The sequence below is a fragment of the Ursus americanus genome, chromosome 24 (genome assembly GCF_024610735.1).
Source record: "Ursus americanus isolate L20-20 chromosome 24, mUrsAme1.1.p, whole genome shotgun sequence".
NCBI classification, from domain to species: Eukaryota; Metazoa; Chordata; class Mammalia; order Carnivora; family Ursidae; genus Ursus; species Ursus americanus.
In genome coordinates this window covers 33,952,313-33,969,651 of record NC_142150.1, presented here as the reverse complement: position 1 = coordinate 33,969,651, position 17,339 = coordinate 33,952,313, and the positions used below count along the sequence as shown (strand labels likewise).

The 17,339-nt window shown below is 37.0% G+C and overlaps 2 protein-coding genes across 2 annotated transcripts; both read right to left on the bottom strand.

Moving 5' to 3' along the window:
• Window positions 1–243: 243 nt before the first annotated feature.
• Window positions 244–1,221, bottom strand: LOC123785275 (olfactory receptor 8U9). The gene has a single exon (XM_045786999.2). The coding sequence runs from the start codon at window positions 1,204–1,206 to the stop codon at window positions 244–246; it is 963 nt and encodes a 320-aa protein (XP_045642955.2). The 5' UTR covers window positions 1,207–1,221.
• A 9,546-nt stretch (window positions 1,222–10,767) lies between these two features.
• LOC123784964 (olfactory receptor 8U9-like) lies at window positions 10,768–11,747 on the bottom strand. The gene is given in 2 exon segments (XM_045786500.2): window positions 10,768–10,796; window positions 10,799–11,747. Coding segments are annotated over 2 exon segments (978 nt in total).
• Between the last annotated feature and the right edge of the window lie 5,592 nt (window positions 11,748–17,339).

Genomic DNA, 17,339 nt, shown 5'->3' with positions numbered 1-17,339 from the left:
AATTAATTATTTTAATGCACATTCCATTTAAAATGAGAGAGTGGGTATAATTAAAATGAAAAAGTAGGTATAAATGCTTACGGTTATTTTTACATCTGAAATCTCATTCTAAGTGAAAATATTTAGAAAATTTTATTATATAGTGAAGAGATACACAGAAATCACATTAAAAATAGTCATTCTGACAGTTTTTTCAGAGGAAAAACCAGACCATGAAGAAAAGCCTATTTATATTTATTCAAGTCACTTCCTTAATTTCATGAACATTTTAAAAGCCTGGTTTCTACTGATGACAACTTTCTTCAGGGCATCTTTCACCTCCTTATTCCTGAGGCTGTAGATCAAGGGGTTCAACATGGGAATGATCACTGTGTAGAAGACTGAGGCCATTTTGTCTGTGTCTAGGGAATGGTTCGAGCTTGGCTGTAAGTACATGAAGATGAGGGTCCCATAGAATATGGTGACTGCCAGCATGTGAGAGCCACATGTGGAGAAAGCCTTGCGCCTGCCCTCAGCTGAGCGCATCCTCAGGATGGCAGAAATAATGTACGTGTAGGAGGTGAAGACAACCACAAGGGAGGAAATGAACATGATCCCAGCACAGGCAAAGATCCATAGCTGTTTGGAGTGAGTGTCTGAGCAGGTTAGCCTCAGGAGAGGCATGTCATCACAATAGAAATGATTGATGATATTGGAGTGACAATAGGAGAGGCGAAAGGTGAGGATGGTATGGAACAGTGCCACCAGGAAGCTATAGCTGTAGGGGACAGCCACAAGCTGAATGCAGATTCCTGGAGACATTACAACCATGTAGAGGAGAGGGCTACAAATGGCCACGTATCGGTCATAGGCCATGGACGCCAGCAGCAAGCACTCAGCCGTCATGAAGGCCAGGAAACAGCCTAATTGAGCAGCACATGCATTGAAGGAGATAATGTTTTGTTTGTACAAGAAATTCCCAAGCATTTTGGGTGTAATGACAGAAGAGTAACAGAAATCGACAAAGGCTAGGTTGCTAAGAAAGAAGTACATTGGTGTGTTGAGTCTTGAGTCTGTTCTAATGACTAGGATCAAACCGAGATTGCCTACTACTGTGAAGAGGTAGATAGATAAGAAAACCACAAAGAGGGGCATCTTCAACTCCTGTTGATCTGTGAGGCCCACGAGGATAAATTCTGTCACCTGGGTGCAGTTTCTCTGGGCCATAGGTCTTTGGTGTATCTGGATGAAGAGAAGAGAATTAGATATAGTTTAATTAAATTAAATTTAATGTTTATCTCCCTCCTCTCCCCCACCAGAAGCTCTCAGAACCCAGTCTTCTGGTGTCTTTATGAAGACTTCATTAAATAGTCATGACTAACTCATCAGCCATTGGCTGATTCAGCTTCCAGTCCCCCACTCTAGGGTGGGGTCCAAAAGGTATGTCATTAACATAACAAGACACCCGTGTCTCCTTTATGTCTCTAGCATTTTCAGGAACTGTGAATGAAGACCAAATATATCTAAAAAATAAATATTTCTTATAAATCATTATATCATAGTGTTACAAAAATATGAGACTAGAGTTCCAATTATGGCAAAGCAATGACTAGTGTCCCTTTTCAAAGCACTCAAACTTTCTTGGCTTGTTTGCTGAAATTCAAAATACAGGTAATTTTCTGAAGGAATAAATGTAAAATTTCCATTGGGGCTAATTCAATTTATTACATCTCGGAGAAAGAGGATGCACTCGAGTTTCCAGCTCATTTAGCATTTTTATAATGAACAATTGCTCTTCTGATGACAAATAACTATTGAAAGATGACATTTCATTGGGATTGAAGCCAAGAAGGATAGTAGAAAGAACCCTGATACAACTGGGGGACCTGTATTTGAATTTGGCTTTGTTACTCTCTAGTCACATAAGCTTTAGGGTAACAAACCTTCAGTTTGTTCTTCAGTTTCCTAATCTATAAATGATGCTAATTTATATCTAAAAGGATTGTAAATATTATGAGGAAATTATTTATCCCCAGCCCAGGACGGACAAGAATACATTTTAAAATAGAAAATATTGGGACACCTGGGTGGCTCAGTCAGTTAAGCATCTGCCTTTGGCCCAGCTCGTGATCTCAGGGTCCTGGGATGAAGCCCCGCATTGGGCTCTCTGTGCAGCAGGGAGTCTGCTTCTCCGTCTCCCTCTATGTGTTCTCTCTCTCTTTCGCTGTCTCTCAAATAAATAAATAAAATATTTAAAAAAAATAAAACAGAAAATATGTTAAAAAAATTGTTCCCAGGGACACCTGGGTGGCTCAGTCGTTAAGCGTCTGCCTTCAGGTCAGGGCGGGATCCCAGGGTCCTGGGATCGAGCCCGGCGTAAGGCTCCCTGTTCTGCTGGGAGCCTGCTTCTTCCTCTCCCACTCCCCCTGCTTATGTTCCCTCTCTCACTGGCTGTCTCTCTCTCTGTCAAATAAATAAATAAACTCTTAAAAAAAATTGTTCCCCTGATACATTAAAAGGTAGAAGTACAGAGAAGGCAATTGAAAATTCACTGGCAGCAGGGTAGACAGTGCTTGTGGATCAGGGTACGATAGCTCCAGGTCTTAGAGCAGAGGTTATTGAACAAGAAAAACAGAAAATCCTTAACTGTTGGATTCAGATAGCCATAAAGTGTTATGTGCAATATGTCTTTTAAATTAAAGATGGAGAAGAGTGCCTTAAAATTTTAGATCGTCAAATATAATTTCAGCAAAGAATAATTACCAAAAGAGAAATATACAGCTTAATTAATATATTTCATTATGTCAGGAAACAGATGAAAAAATACATAGGGAGAAGATAGATGTTCTTCATAAAGCATAAATATGGAAATCAGAAATACTTTTTTAAAGTGTGTACGTGCGATGTTTATACCACTTTCTATGGGATGGAGACAACCTCTTGGATGATCTTGATCATAGATGTCAGTCACCATTACATGAAATGAGTAGGTCATTAAAGCTTTTAAAATCCTAACTAGTGACCCTACAAATATATAAATTCCATTTTGAAGTAATTAGGCAACTATTTGGTTGGGAATATTGCTTTCAAATCCCAAGATGCTGAATCCTTCAGGCTTCACTGTTTGGCAGCTGTAAGAACTTCAGTATGTCATTTTATCTTATCTTGAAGGGAGGGTACGCATATCTATGCAAATATCTTTGAAGGCATATTATATATGATCTCTTACCAGCAAACCCATGATATTTCATATTCAAATTCCACTCACATGTCTTCCCTCTGTCACAGCAAACACACATAACCTAATTAGAATGATTGTGTTGCAGTCCTCAATTACAACAGGCCCCTATAGGCTTCCTTACTTTCATTTGTGCTTTTTCATAAGTGGTCATCTCTACCAGGTGAACGGTAGATGGAGAGCTGGAAGGAAAGCTCCTATTTATCCTTCAAGGGGTCTAGCCAAATCTCACCTCTCCTGTAAAGACCTCCCTGATTTCTAATTTTCATGCTGCATGACCCACCAGTTTTCTTTTTTGTGCTCCAGAAACATCTTACACATAACTCATTTACATTTTATCTCCCATTTCTGGCAGCCATCCTTTTTGATATATCTTCTCTTAATAGATTGAGACTCCATTCACTTTGTAATGTAGTCCTTTTCATGTGCTTGGTAGTGGGGTATCAAATATGACTTTTTCTAATAATATTTCAATATTTATTTCCCTTGCTTATAATTTACGCTATTTACTTATATCAAATATATTAAAGAAATATTGATGACGAATTTAATGTGCTCACCTGTCATTCTGGGTAAATTGACTAGCTTTCACAAAAAAGAGAAGGGCAATTTTGATAGATTATAATCTAGTCGATTAAGTGCCTAACTTTTCCAAATGATCTAATAGACACTATTTTGGAGATCTCATTTTTTTAAAAATTTCATATTAATAAGAAATATATTTTATATCATGGCACATACACGTAATTTAAATAAAATTAGAGGAAACAGTCTTTACCTTTATTTCAGAAAATGCCACCTAAAATGTTTTTTCTAAAATCCGTTCCATTATATTCTAGTTCATTTTGAAAATACTCATTTTGATCCCAGTTTTAAAGAGAGTCTTCAAAACTATCTGGGTAGGCGGTGTTCCTGCTTCTCCTCCAGGTGAGTTTGGGCAGCAGCAGACCGCAAGGTTTTGTCAGTGACTTTATCCCAAGGGATCTTACATAGGAGTATGATGCAAGCAGATCACCAAAAAAATTACGGTTCATATCCCTTAGGGCTCCCAAGGATGCAGATGAATTAACAAGATTCTCTGGTTTTATGGAACTACAAATCTATAGCTCTTTCTTTAGTACGGCGTTATTTCCCTAACATTCCTAAGTCTTGATATGCTATTATTTATTTATTGCTATTTTAAGCATTCGTGTTGTTGTTGATGCTTAGTAACAAGGTTTGAATTTATCTGTGAAAGAAAGGTAAGAGTTACCTTGTGAACCTTCTTACAACTTCTCTTTCAAAGAACTGGATAGTTAATTCTCTCAAGAATTATTCCTGAATATTTTTAACACATGATACTCTTCTTTTGGCTCACTCTTTGAAATGCTCACAAAGCATTTGTTTCTTCTTTCAGGTTGTCTCTATCAGTTATTACTTCATTTCCTTGATGACTTGGTCTGAAGAGCACTTTTCCACATTCTTTAGTTGGTCCATCTGAGACCAGAGCAAGGGTGTGCAGGAAGAACACAGCTTTAATAGTCACTGGAGGAAAATGCATCTACAGTGGACTGAATTGTATTGTGTCTCCCCCACCATTCCTATGTTGAAGCCTTAACCCCTGATATGATGGTACTTGGAGATGAGGCCTTTGGAAGGTAATTAGGGTTAGATAAGATCATGAGGGTGGGGTCTTCATGATGGATTAGTGCCCTTGTAAGAAGAGATACCAGATTACTTCCCCTTCCCCCTACCCCTACACATGCTAAAAAAGAGGAGGTCATGTGAACAAACAATAAGAGAGTGGCCCCCAGCAAGCCTAAAAGAGAGATCCCACCAGGAACCAAATTGATCAGCAGATTGATCTTAGACTTTCCAGCCTCCAGAACTATGAAAAAATAAATTTCTGATGGTTAAGTCACTTGGTTTATGGATTTTGTTATGGCAGCTTGAGATGACAAAAGCACCATCTTTGTGGAAACAAAAAAATCCTCTATAACGCAAAAGGTTTCTTTTGTGGGGGGTGGAGGGATTATGGAATTATTTCTTTTTTTCTGATATAGTGCATTTTCTGTTGTCTTCTCAGTAGTTTAGGGAGGACAGCATTTAACTGAGGTTGGGCCAGATACCCCAAATGTATCTTTTAAAGGTATCAAATAGGCAGGAGGTGAAAAATACAACTGAAATTATACACAGTAAACTTAAAAGATGTAAGTGAAAAGGTCAGGAAGGTATTTGGTGCAAATACCTGTGGTCCAAAGCAGGGAGAAGTTTGTATCACCAGTGACTGTCTCTGGGCTTCAATGTAATGGTGGTGGTGGTGGGGTATCTAACATTGCTTGTGAAGGATGCATTAACATATCTGGTTCACTGAAGACTAAAAAGAAGCCATTCCCTAAGGATCACAGCCTGACATGGTCGCATTGTGTAAGTGTTAATTAGAATATATGTATAAGCAGAACTATGTTTGAAAAATTATTCTATGAATAATCGGTACTTAATTTTGTTTTAAGCTGGCAAGCATACTACAGATGGCAAAATGCCCTGTTCTTGTTTATGTATTGTTATAAAATGCCGTGACTTCGTACGTGGGATTGGGATCTCAGAACAAAAACTAAGACATCTTCTACTTAAGTTCATGCATATAAATAAATTGGATTGAATTCAAATGACAATGAAGAGAAGTTATTCACCATAATTTGTTACAATCGTGTTTTTGTAATGTTACTGAAACATTAGTTTTATATGTTATTAGAGGCTCTTCCCAGTGAACGTTTCATCTTCCCACTGGTTTTTTTTTTGCATTTTTTCACATTTATTCAAATTCACTGCAGGAAGTAAATACTAAAAGATTAAAAAACAAAACAAATTCTCTAAATTCTTAAATCTTTAAGTAAGAGTTCAGCTTAGTTGATCAAATTTTGGGGGAGGGGACAGTGACTAGGAGGAGACATCCAGGGAAACTTCCAAACAGAAGGGTTTGCATGTTACTAAGGGGGTGGTTCCTTGACTCCATGCATTTGTGTCACTTGTCACAAATGCATAGCACCATGCAACACAACAAGTAAAATTTATATATAAACAAATAAAAAATTAATGAGACTGTTGGCAAATACCAGGAAGAAATGCATACTCTGACAAATGCATCTAACCCTATTGCAAATGTATGATGTAATCACACTGAAGTGTGGGATGAATTGACCAAAGTCACTTTGGACAGTGGTGTTTTGATTAGAAACTGAAATTATAGACAAAAGGAACTGCATATAAACTCTGTATTCTAGTTTGCAAATTTGTTTCTCATGGGGGTTCTAGTTAACAATTCTGAAATTGGTGTACATGAATATTAGAGCTGAACAAAGAATTAAAAGGTTTTTAAGTGGAAGGACCTAGATTTCTCCCTGTTGGAGAGAACTTTACAGATAAGCATGAATTTAAGTTTGGAATGAATCCTGTGGTACTGCATTAGAGTGGAAGATGTCAGAATGAACTCATGTTTAGCTTAATACATACACACAGAGCTCTCTCTCCAATCCTCCACTGGAAAATTTTCCTCAAAATTATGTAGTGTTGGGGGGTTTCTTTTGTCTTTTTCTCCCTTGATCCTCATGTGGGAGCTCTAGAGCACTTGAAAGATTTCATGGCATCTCTCATGAGAAAATACCACTGGGACTCATTTATCCCACATTCCTTCTCAAATTGTAATAAGAGAGTGGTCTGGGAGAACTTGGGGTCCTCTTACAAATAAATATATTAATGTAGTTAATTAGAAACTTCCTCATGTTGTGGAATAAATTATAACAAATTATGATAAATGATGACAGTGGAGGGGTGCCTGGGTGGCTCAGATGGTTAAGCCTCTGCCTTTGGCTCAGGTCATGATCTCAGGGTCCTGGGATTAGCCTTGCATCAGCTCCCTGCTCAGTGGGGAGCCTCCTTCTCCCTCTCCCTTTGTCTCTCCCCTCCACTGGTGCTCTGTCTCTCTCTCTCTCAAATGAATAAACAAAATCTTCAAAAAATGATGACAGTGGAAACCACGGTTCTCCAAACATATTGTTAAAATTAAGTTCATTTCGATAGCATGTGAGATCAAATTTTAAATCAAACCCACCCAATAGTTTCCCAACTCTATGTTTTCCTTAACAGCTTTATTGAAGAGATGTTATACTTCTTAACACTTTGGAAAGAACAACAATTTTCCAAGCAATGTTAGCCATTCAGATTTCAAATTTTCCAAGTGACGAAATGTCCTTTTCAAGCTTGGATATTACGATTACAATGCAGTAGAAGCCCTGGCGAGCTGTAGGTGAGCACTCATGAGTGCTACTGCAGCTAATAAAACTGTTTACAATTGGAGGTGCAAGTGGACGTACATGGTTGTTATAAGGAATGGAGGAGTTGCAGGCAGGGGTCAGGGGCAGTACTGGTGAGAGAGACTTCCATTGGCAACTTTGAACTTTTGAGCTGCCCGTGAGAAAGCAAAAATCAGAGAATTATGGGCTGCAGGGGACAGTAGATTATATTTAGATCCATAGTTTTCAGACAGTGCTTTGAACAGTCACCTGATTCTGAAGAGATAACTCAAGTGTTGTTGAGTGACCGGAAGGAAGATGTCTGGAAACTGTGTTAAGAAGAACAATAGGGTCAGTCTTTGTGCCTACCATCCCATTCAACCAGAGTAGCTATAAATAGTATTGTTTTTATTATTAATAATAATATTAAATGTTCATTTGTGACCAAAGTAATTTCGCAAAAGAAAGCAAATTAAAGCCACATACTTTGTACAATCCCATCATTTTACCAATGAGAGGGAAATAACAGATTTCCAAAAGTAATTCTACTAGTGGTTCTACAAAGGGTCAGGTTCACATCCCCTGACATTGATATCTATTCATTTGTCTTCCTTCTGCTAGAAGAAAAAGGATCCAGAGTTTTGTGGTCAGGAATAAGCTAGGCCTAACTATACATTCTAAAGTATTATTCAGACTTTTATTTTTTCAAAGTTTTGTTTTTCAACATCTGAGCCTATTTTGTGATAAGAGGTAATGGAAACACTCAAGAAAGACTCCACATCTGAGAAAGGGTGATAAATGTCAAACAATTTTAATGTTTCAAGATATATTTTATCAAAGAGGCATTCTTTTCTGCCAAATTATACAAATAATGTACTGCATAGAAATTACAATACCATCTTAGGGGCACCTGGGTAGTGCAGTCGTTAGGTGTCTGCCTTCGGCTCAGGGCATGATTCCGGCGTTAAAATACTTTAATTAGGGACGTCTGGGTGGCTCAGTGGTTAAGCGCCTGCCTTCGGCTCAGGGCGTGATCCCAGGGTTCTGGGATCGAGCCCCACATCGGGCTCCTCCACTGGGAGCCTGCTTCTTCCTCTCCCACTCCCCCTGCTTATGTTCCCTGTCTCGCTGGCTGTCTCTCTGTCACATAAATAAATAAAATCTTAAAAAAAAAAATTACAATACCATCTTAAATTGGGCTTCCCAAAAAGGAGACACTGAGTCAGTTACATGTATAAATTTGATTTATTAGGAATTATTCCCAAGAACACGTACTGAGTTGAGTAGGAAGTGAGGCCTGGAAAGGAAATAGACCAAGCATGGGTGCAGTACCAAAATCCTATAATAGGAACTTCAATTAGATTCCATAGGAGAGTTTTGAAAACAGAGTAGGTCAAACTTGCAGTTGCTCTAATGAATAGGCGAAGGAACTGGAGTATTTACACTCCTGTGTATATAGCAGGGATTGGCTAAGGGCTATCCCTTACAGGGTGTAAATTCCCAATAACTTCTCAGTCACCTGGCAGGCAGGCAAAACATCTTCACAAAGCCTGTTATCATTCTCCAACAAAGAGATGTAGGCACTGGCTCTTGAAAGGGGAAAACACCATAAGATAAAGGAATCACATGAGGGAGTGGTTATAAAAGCGTGGTCCTGGACAAGCAGCATCAAGCCAATTTGGGAACTTGTTGGAAATGCAAATTCTTTGGCTCCACACTAGAATTACGGAATCAGAAACTCTGGGGATGTGGCCCAGCAATCTGTGTTTTAATAGGATTTCCAAAACGCATGCTTTAGTTTGAGAACAAAGCAAAGATGGTTCACAGAAGTACTGATGGTATCCATTGCAAATACTATTTTACTAAAGAACTATTTTAACACAAAAATTATAGCGATATTTAAATCCTAAATAACAACTGCCTTAAACTAGGTACATTTTTACATATGGGAGGTCTCTTTATGTACTGATCACTTTCGTGGGTTAGGATATAAGTTTGAGAGCAGAAGGTTGAGGGTGCTTGGCTACCCTGTGTAAATTTGGAAGAATTTTGAGCTGTTTGGTTCAATCTGGATTACTTATATTAAAGTAAAAAAAAAAAAAAAAAGACTTGAAGGTAAGAAATGCTGCCAGAAAAAAGGGGTGCATTTAATAATGATAATAAAAAAACAGAAAATTTAGCAATTATGAATGCATGTATAACTTACAAAGGCAGCCCAAGATACATGAAATAAAAATGGGTAGATAAGAAGGTAAAAACAATTTACCTGGGATTTGATAACACTCAACAATTGATTGAGTAAATAAAGAGAAAGCTATCAAGGCTATAGAAGAAGGCTTGAACAACACTCTCCACCAGCTTGACCTGAATAATATCTCTACAACAATTGTTTCAGAAACAATTGTTTCAGGGGCGCCTGGGTGGCACAGCGGTTAAGCGTCTGCCTTGGGCTCAGGGCATGATCCCGGCGTTCTGGGATCGAGCCCCACATCAGGCTCCTCTGCTATGAGCCTGCTTCTTCCTCTCCCACTCCCCCTGCTTGTGTTCCCTCTCTCGCTGGCTGTCTCTATCTCTGTCAAATAAATAAACAAAATCTTTAAAAAAGAAAAAAAAGAAACAATTGTTTAGGACAAGCTTTCTCAATTGATACTATTAGGATTTTGGATTGGATCATTTTTCTTGTGTGAGGGACTTGCCTGTGAATTGTAGGTGACTTAGTGGCACCCCCAGCCTTGATCTTCTAGGTACAAATTGTCTTCCTTTGCTCCACTTTGTCAGGGTCAAAATCAATGATATTTCCAGACATTGCCAAATGAAAATCAGTCCCAGTTGAAACCACTGACTTACAGTTTTCTCTTGGCATTTAATTTGGAATATACTACTGAAGCACTCATAAATATATTATTAAAGCAATCTTATGATCCTAAGCTAGCTGTTCTTGGTGTCTCCACGTTTGTCTGTTCTTAGCCAGTACCTAGATATATAGCTATCGGATGAGATAAAAACTTTAAAATATATATAGATATAGATATATAGATATATATATAATCTATAGATATATATAGTTTCATTTGAGAAATAACATGATATAAATTCTTCTGGTGCTTTCAACATACAAATTTTAATTCTAAGTCACACTTATTTACAAAGAATTCAGAGGATGATATTATTTTACAGGGAACAAATGTTTATTGACCACCAGCTGAGATCAAGGCATTCTACTAGTTTTATTAATCAAGGAAAAAATCGGTTAGGAAAGTCCACTTTTATTTATTCGACTCATTTTTTGAATTTCATAAACACAAAGCCTGGTTTCTGTTGAGGATGACTTTTTTCAGGGCATCTTTCACCTCCTTGTTCCTAAGGCTGTAGATCAAGGGGTTCAACATGGGAATGATCACTGTGTAGAAGACTGAGGCCATTTTGTCTGTGTCTAGGGAATGGTTCGAGCTTGGCTGTAAGTACATGAAGATGAGGGTCCCATAGAATATGGTGACTGCCAGCATGTGAGAGCCACATGTGGAGAAAGCCTTGCGCCTGCCCTCAGCTGAGCGCATCCTCAGGGTGGCAGAAATGATAAATACATAGGAGACAAAGACAATCAGAACAGAGGAAATGAATGTGATCCCAGCACAGGCAAAGATCCATAGCTGTTTGGAGTGAGTGTCTGAGCAGGTTAGCCTCAGGAGAGGCATGTCATCACAATAGAAATGATTGATGATATTGGAGTGACAATAGGAGAGGCGAAAGGTGAGGATGGTATGGAACAGTGCCACCAGGAAGCTATAGCTGTAGGGGACAGCCACAAGCTGAATGCAGATTCCTGGAGACATTACAACCATGTAGAGGAGAGGGTTACAAATGGCCACGTATCGGTCATAGGCCATGGACGCCAGCAGCAAGCACTCAGATACCATGAAAGACAGGAAACAGCCTAATTGAGCAGCACATGCATTGAAGGAGATAACGTTTTGTTTGTACAAGAAATTCCCAAGCATTTTGGGTGTAATGACAGAAGAGTAACAGAAATCGACAAAGGCTAGGTTGCTAAGAAAGAAGTACATTGGTGTGTTGAGTCTTGAGTCTGTTCTAATGACTAGGATCAAACCGAGATTGCCTACTACTGTGAAGAGGTAGATAGATAAGAAAACCACAAAGAGGGGCATCTTCAACTCCTGTTGATTTGTGAGGCCCATGAGAATGAACTCCTTTACATGGGTGCCATTTATCTGAGCCATATCTTTTCAAGGCATCTGCATGAGGAAGTAGAGAAAAAAGTTAAGTTCAAGTTGACATTCCTATAAGTAGTATTTTATATTTTAATATCTTGTAAAGAGGTTTTGTTTTTAATATTGAGCTTGCTAGCATTTTGGGAATCTGGGAATGAAATGGAGAACAGAAAGATTGTATGTGGCAACAGCCTATTTCTCTTCTCTCAAGTCCAATGTATATGCAAAGAAGGGACCCATGGAACAGTCCACATTTTCTTGGTTTCTGTTCAAAGGTCTTGTGCATTAAGCTATTTAAAACTATAATGTGCCTTGTTGAAATGTTTAAGCTATTGTTTTTATTGGAAAAGATGTTGACATTAATAACATAAAGGAAAATAACTCCAGCAATGACATCACCCTGATAGATCTGTCATTCTACCTGTGCAGACAGAAATGCACATTTTTCCAATGTTGGTGGAAACTGTATTTTCTATTGTACTTTAATAATTTCACTTAAAGGCCCTTCTAGGTTGCAAAATAATCTTCATAACTATGTTAATAATTCAAATAATGAAAATGGATAAGTATGGAATGTACAATGAGGTATTTATTGGCCTCATTTGATCTCACTAAACCTTTATTAAAAACCGTATTATGCCCAGGAAGAGAAAATTGAAACAGCTAACACCTGAAACAAAAACAGCTGTTCTGAGTAGTTAGTTGGGTTTCACACCCATATGTTTTTGATTCGGGAGTCCTTATCTCATTATTATTTTCAAATTTTGCTTGCTACCATAGTGCACAAACGTTTTTACCTCTGAAGCATGAACCTACATGACCAAAGGGAATGAACCCTCACAAATTTATAGTATGTTACAAAACATATTATATTTTAATATAATCTGTGTTATATCAACATAATGTAATATATTTAATATAATCACTTATATTAGCATAATATAATATATTTAATATAATATATTACATAATAATATATAATATAATAAATTATATATTATAAATTATGATAATTTATAAATTAATACTTGCTTTTCAAGAGATTTGGAAATTTATGTCTTTTTATCAGTTTATGTTTCTTCCAACTTCACCTTTTATTAAGGAAACATAGATTTGAATTATGTTTTATGTATTAATTTTAATTTTCTTATTTAAGTTGGCTCTCTATTTTTCTTACTTATTTTACCCAAATTTCTTTTTTTTATTTTGAAGGATTTGTAATTAATGTGATTTATCATTTTGAGATAGAAAGTTTTATTGGGAGTTGCCCATGGAGCTAACCAATTTATATCTTTATATATATCCATATAATTCTGCTAATTTTCAATCGTTAGGTATTTAATCTTTAGTGGTCTCTAAAAGGCGGATAATGACATTATCTAAGTCAGAAGAATGGAACAGATAGTTCTTGGCATTAGTGATTGACCTTTATAATTGAATTATTGAATATCTAAATAAAATTTTTGGAAATTTATTTTAGGAAAGCATAAAAATTATAGAACCATATTCTTACTATTAATGTCAAATGTCATCTCCCTCCTCTTTTTCTTCTCTCCTCTCTCTCTTTCTATCTGTATCTTTATCTGTCTCTCTTTCCTACTTTTACACTTGAGAAATGAAAACAAATCTTGTTACATGATGGCAGGGAGCTTATAAATATATCCAGAATAATACTCTCATGACCCAGCAGGTGCTTATCTTGCATGTTCTTTTGTGTCCTACTATAATTAGTCAAAATAATCCTGGTTAAGATTCTAAAAATTGAACCATGATCTAGTAGTAGCTTCAACACAGTTTCAAAAGCTACGCTCTGGCACAACACACACCATCACCATTTTCACCAACTTTAATAGATAAGCAACTCACTCACAAACAGACCTAAGCAGCACCTCCCACTCTGATCTATAAGCAAGACCATGCACATCGTACCCTTGTCTTGGTTTGTCCAACTGTCACTTCCTTAGAAAACTATGTCAATTCACTCATTCTCTCTTTCAGTAATGTATGTTGAGAACCATTAATTCCCAGGCACTACTGTCTGAAGACAGAGCAGCCAAAGAATAGGCAATAGGCTAGACCGGAATGAAGGAAAGCTTTATCCAAATTTACTTTATTTTTCTGGTCTCTTTTCTTCTCAACTGTTTTGCTCCACTTCCAAAACACAAAACTCTGGACATTTGTACATACAAACTATTTTACTTTGTTGTAAACGTAAAATGTGGGTAAGAATATTTAAAAGTGTATGCAACTTTTTACAATCTCGTCTCTGAATATTTTTATAATCACAATTCCATTCAATCTTCTCCACCATCAGTGAACATCCATTGGTCCAGTTAACAGAATTGGTCTCCACTTGTCAATAACATGCCTTTCCATGCTTCTCTACTTTGTTCTTGCTGTTCCTAGTACTCTCCTCTACAAGAAAAATGGATGATGAGAGAAATTCATTTATCCTTAAGGACCGTTGAAACATCATCTATTCTGTGATGAGCTACTTCCCATGTTAACATATTTCATATTTTTGTTCTAGAATCACTTTAGGCATAATTCATTTATAATTCTTGCCACATGTATAACAATCGTCTGTTTCCGTACCTCTTCCCTTTCTGGATGTTAGTTAGACATGGTTGAGGGCCATGCTGGCTTTTTCTCATTTCTTAATGCAGTCTCTTCTAAATGCTAGGTAATGAAGAATTAAATATTAATGCTGGGTTAACCAATTTAAGATTAATATCATGGGGTGACTGGGTGACTCAATTGGTTGAGTGTCTGCCTTCAGCTCATGATCCTGGAGTCCTGGGATCGAGACCAAATTGGGATTCCAGCTCAGCAGGGATTCTGCTTCTCCCTCTGTCTTTCACAGGACTCTCATTCTTTCTCTTTTAAATAAATAAATAAATAAATAAATAAATAAAATCTTAAGATTGATATAATAATAATGACATTTGAATATTTCTTGCCCTTATTTTTATTTTATAATCACTGCTTTGGAAAATATTTCTAATGACACATTGATGACTTTCATCCAGTATACTCCCTGCTAATCCTGAGTAAAATCTCTAGCTACTGTAAATGCAGAAACACAGTTTTGATAGATTATAATCTGGTGAATCATGGCCTGATTTTTCCCAATTTTCTCATCAATCTTAAGCTGGAATTTTTATTTTCTTTAATCTAAGAAGAAATTACATACATGAAATAAAATACATATAATAAATAAATATATACTCTAAAAAGAAAAATATGTGTATATAAAATAAATTTTTAAATCTAAAATATACATATAAATATATATACAACTAATGTAAAATCAGAGAAAACACTATTTTCTTTTATGTTACAAAATGTATTCCAAGTTTTTTTATCTAGTCCATCATATTATACTCTATTTAATTTTTAAAATTCTGGTCTCGAGCTCCTATAGGGGTTTTATTACAACTCAATAAGTCATAGCCAGCCATTTTGAAATATGCTCTTCTAACCTACCCGGGTAGAAGGCACTCCTATTTCTCCTCACAATAGCTCTGAATAGCAGCTGACTGAGTGTATTTATTAGTGTCTCTGTCCCAAAGGATCTTACCTCAAAGCACAATGCAAGTAAGATTACCAGAAAAATTATAATCCATGCTCAGCTGGGTTCTCAAGACAGGCTGAAGATCTACTGAGTGATTCCCTGTTTTTAAAGAAACGCATATCTATAGCTCTGCCTTTAGTATGATGTAATTGCTCTAAGGTTCTCCTAACTCTTAAAATAGTATTAGTTAATTTTTTGAAAAAAATTACTTTTTATAGTAGATTATGAGGGCCAATGTTTGAAATTGGCTTTTAAGGGCTGGTATGAATTACCTTTTTAAAATTCTTATAACTTCCTATGAAACCTTTATCTAGGGGCACCTGGGTGGCTCAGTCGTTGAGCGTCCGCCTTCGGCTCAGGGCGTGATCCCGGTGTTCTGGGATCGAGCCCTGCATTGGGCTCCTCTGCTGAGAGACTGCTTCTTCCTCTCCCACCCCCCCTGCTTGTGTTCCCTCACTCGCTGGCTGTCTCTCTGTCAATTAAATAAATAAAATCTTAAAAAAAAAAAAGAAACATTTATCTAATTCCTCAAAGGATCTATCCCTAAATACTATATACACAAGACATTTGGTAAAAGTTCTGGGCATTAGCTTGCATCCTAGTCACTCTGACCTAGATGATGAATAAGAAGTATATTTCCAATTTAGTGTGTGGGGAAAGACATATGGATATGTGAGTTTTATATACTGGCTATGAATTTAAAGTTTGCCCCTTACTTTTCCTTTAATGAAAATTTAACTATAACACTGAGCTATAATATAATGAAGAAGGGGATGGAATCTTACATTTCTTTTTCATGATGTGTAAACAGGACACTTTGACTGAAGGAGAAAATATAGCAAATGCTTAAAAATCACAACGTGCTTACATAGTGTAAAGATCAAGATAGGGGTCAAGATAGGGAATTATATATGTTTGAATTATATGTTCCAGATATTAAATAATTCTTTTTTGTATATTTAGTGTGTCCCTCCCCTCACTCCCCCCATTAGGGAACACATCTGGTACAATTGGCTAAATATCCTGTCTCTGCTTGTACCTTGTTATAAAATGCTATGACTTGTGGTTTGGTATTGAGATGCTTGACCATTAAGTACAGTACTATACTTAACACAAAAACAAACAAAATCCTTAGGAGTACCAGTAGTGATTCCGAACAAGCCATTCAACCCTAAATGTAATTAAAAGGAAACTCTTTTTTTTTTTTTTTAAGATTTTTATTTATTTATGTGACAGAGAGACAGCCAGCGAGAGAGGGTACACAGCAGGGGAGTGGGAGAGGAAGAAGCAGGCTCCCAGCGGAGGAGCCCGATGTGGGGCTTGATCCCAGGATTCCAGGATCACCCCCTGAGCCGAAAGCAGAGGCTTAACGACTGCGCTACCCAGGCGCCCCGAAAAGGAAACTCTTTCTAATTAGTCAGAAATATTTAATGAGTCCAGAAATTACATTTGATTCCTCAATCCTTTTTTGTTTTCTTTCTTAAAGTATTGTATCAAGTTAATTAAATAAAATAGAACTGGTAGAAGACATTTTAAGGAGGGCCATAGAAAACCAACACTACATTTTCTATGGGAGTTTATAAACTTTATTCAGTGAATCCTGCATGTACTTCACATGATGGTCTTGTTTAATGTCGGTTCACAGCTTTCTATTCAGACTTGTAGGGACCACTGTAAGCATCTGTATGTAACTCACGGCTTTGTTCCTCCTGAATATCCATTTCCTCACTCATGTCTCATCACAACGAGATTTATAAGGCACAGTGTCTGTGAATAAATGGGTAATAAAGACCATGCACAGTGAACAGAGCTTGGCTGCTCAAACAAATGTAGTAAATTAAGGATTTCCATCTTGTAACATTAGACTCCATCAGTATACCAACATTTTTTTAATTTAATTTTTTTATTATATGTTCCTCACCATACAGTACATCATTAGTTTTTGATGTTGTGTTCCATGATTCAATGTTTGCGTGTAACACCCAGTGCTCCTTAATACTTAATACATGCCCTCCTTAATACCCATCACTGGACTAGCCCATCCCTCC

What these genes read in the sequence shown, in the direction of transcription:
- LOC123785275 (XM_045786999.2), bottom strand. Translation starts at nt 1,206, where the DNA reads ATGGCCCAGAGAAACTGCACCCAGGTGACAGAATTTATCCTCGTGGGC.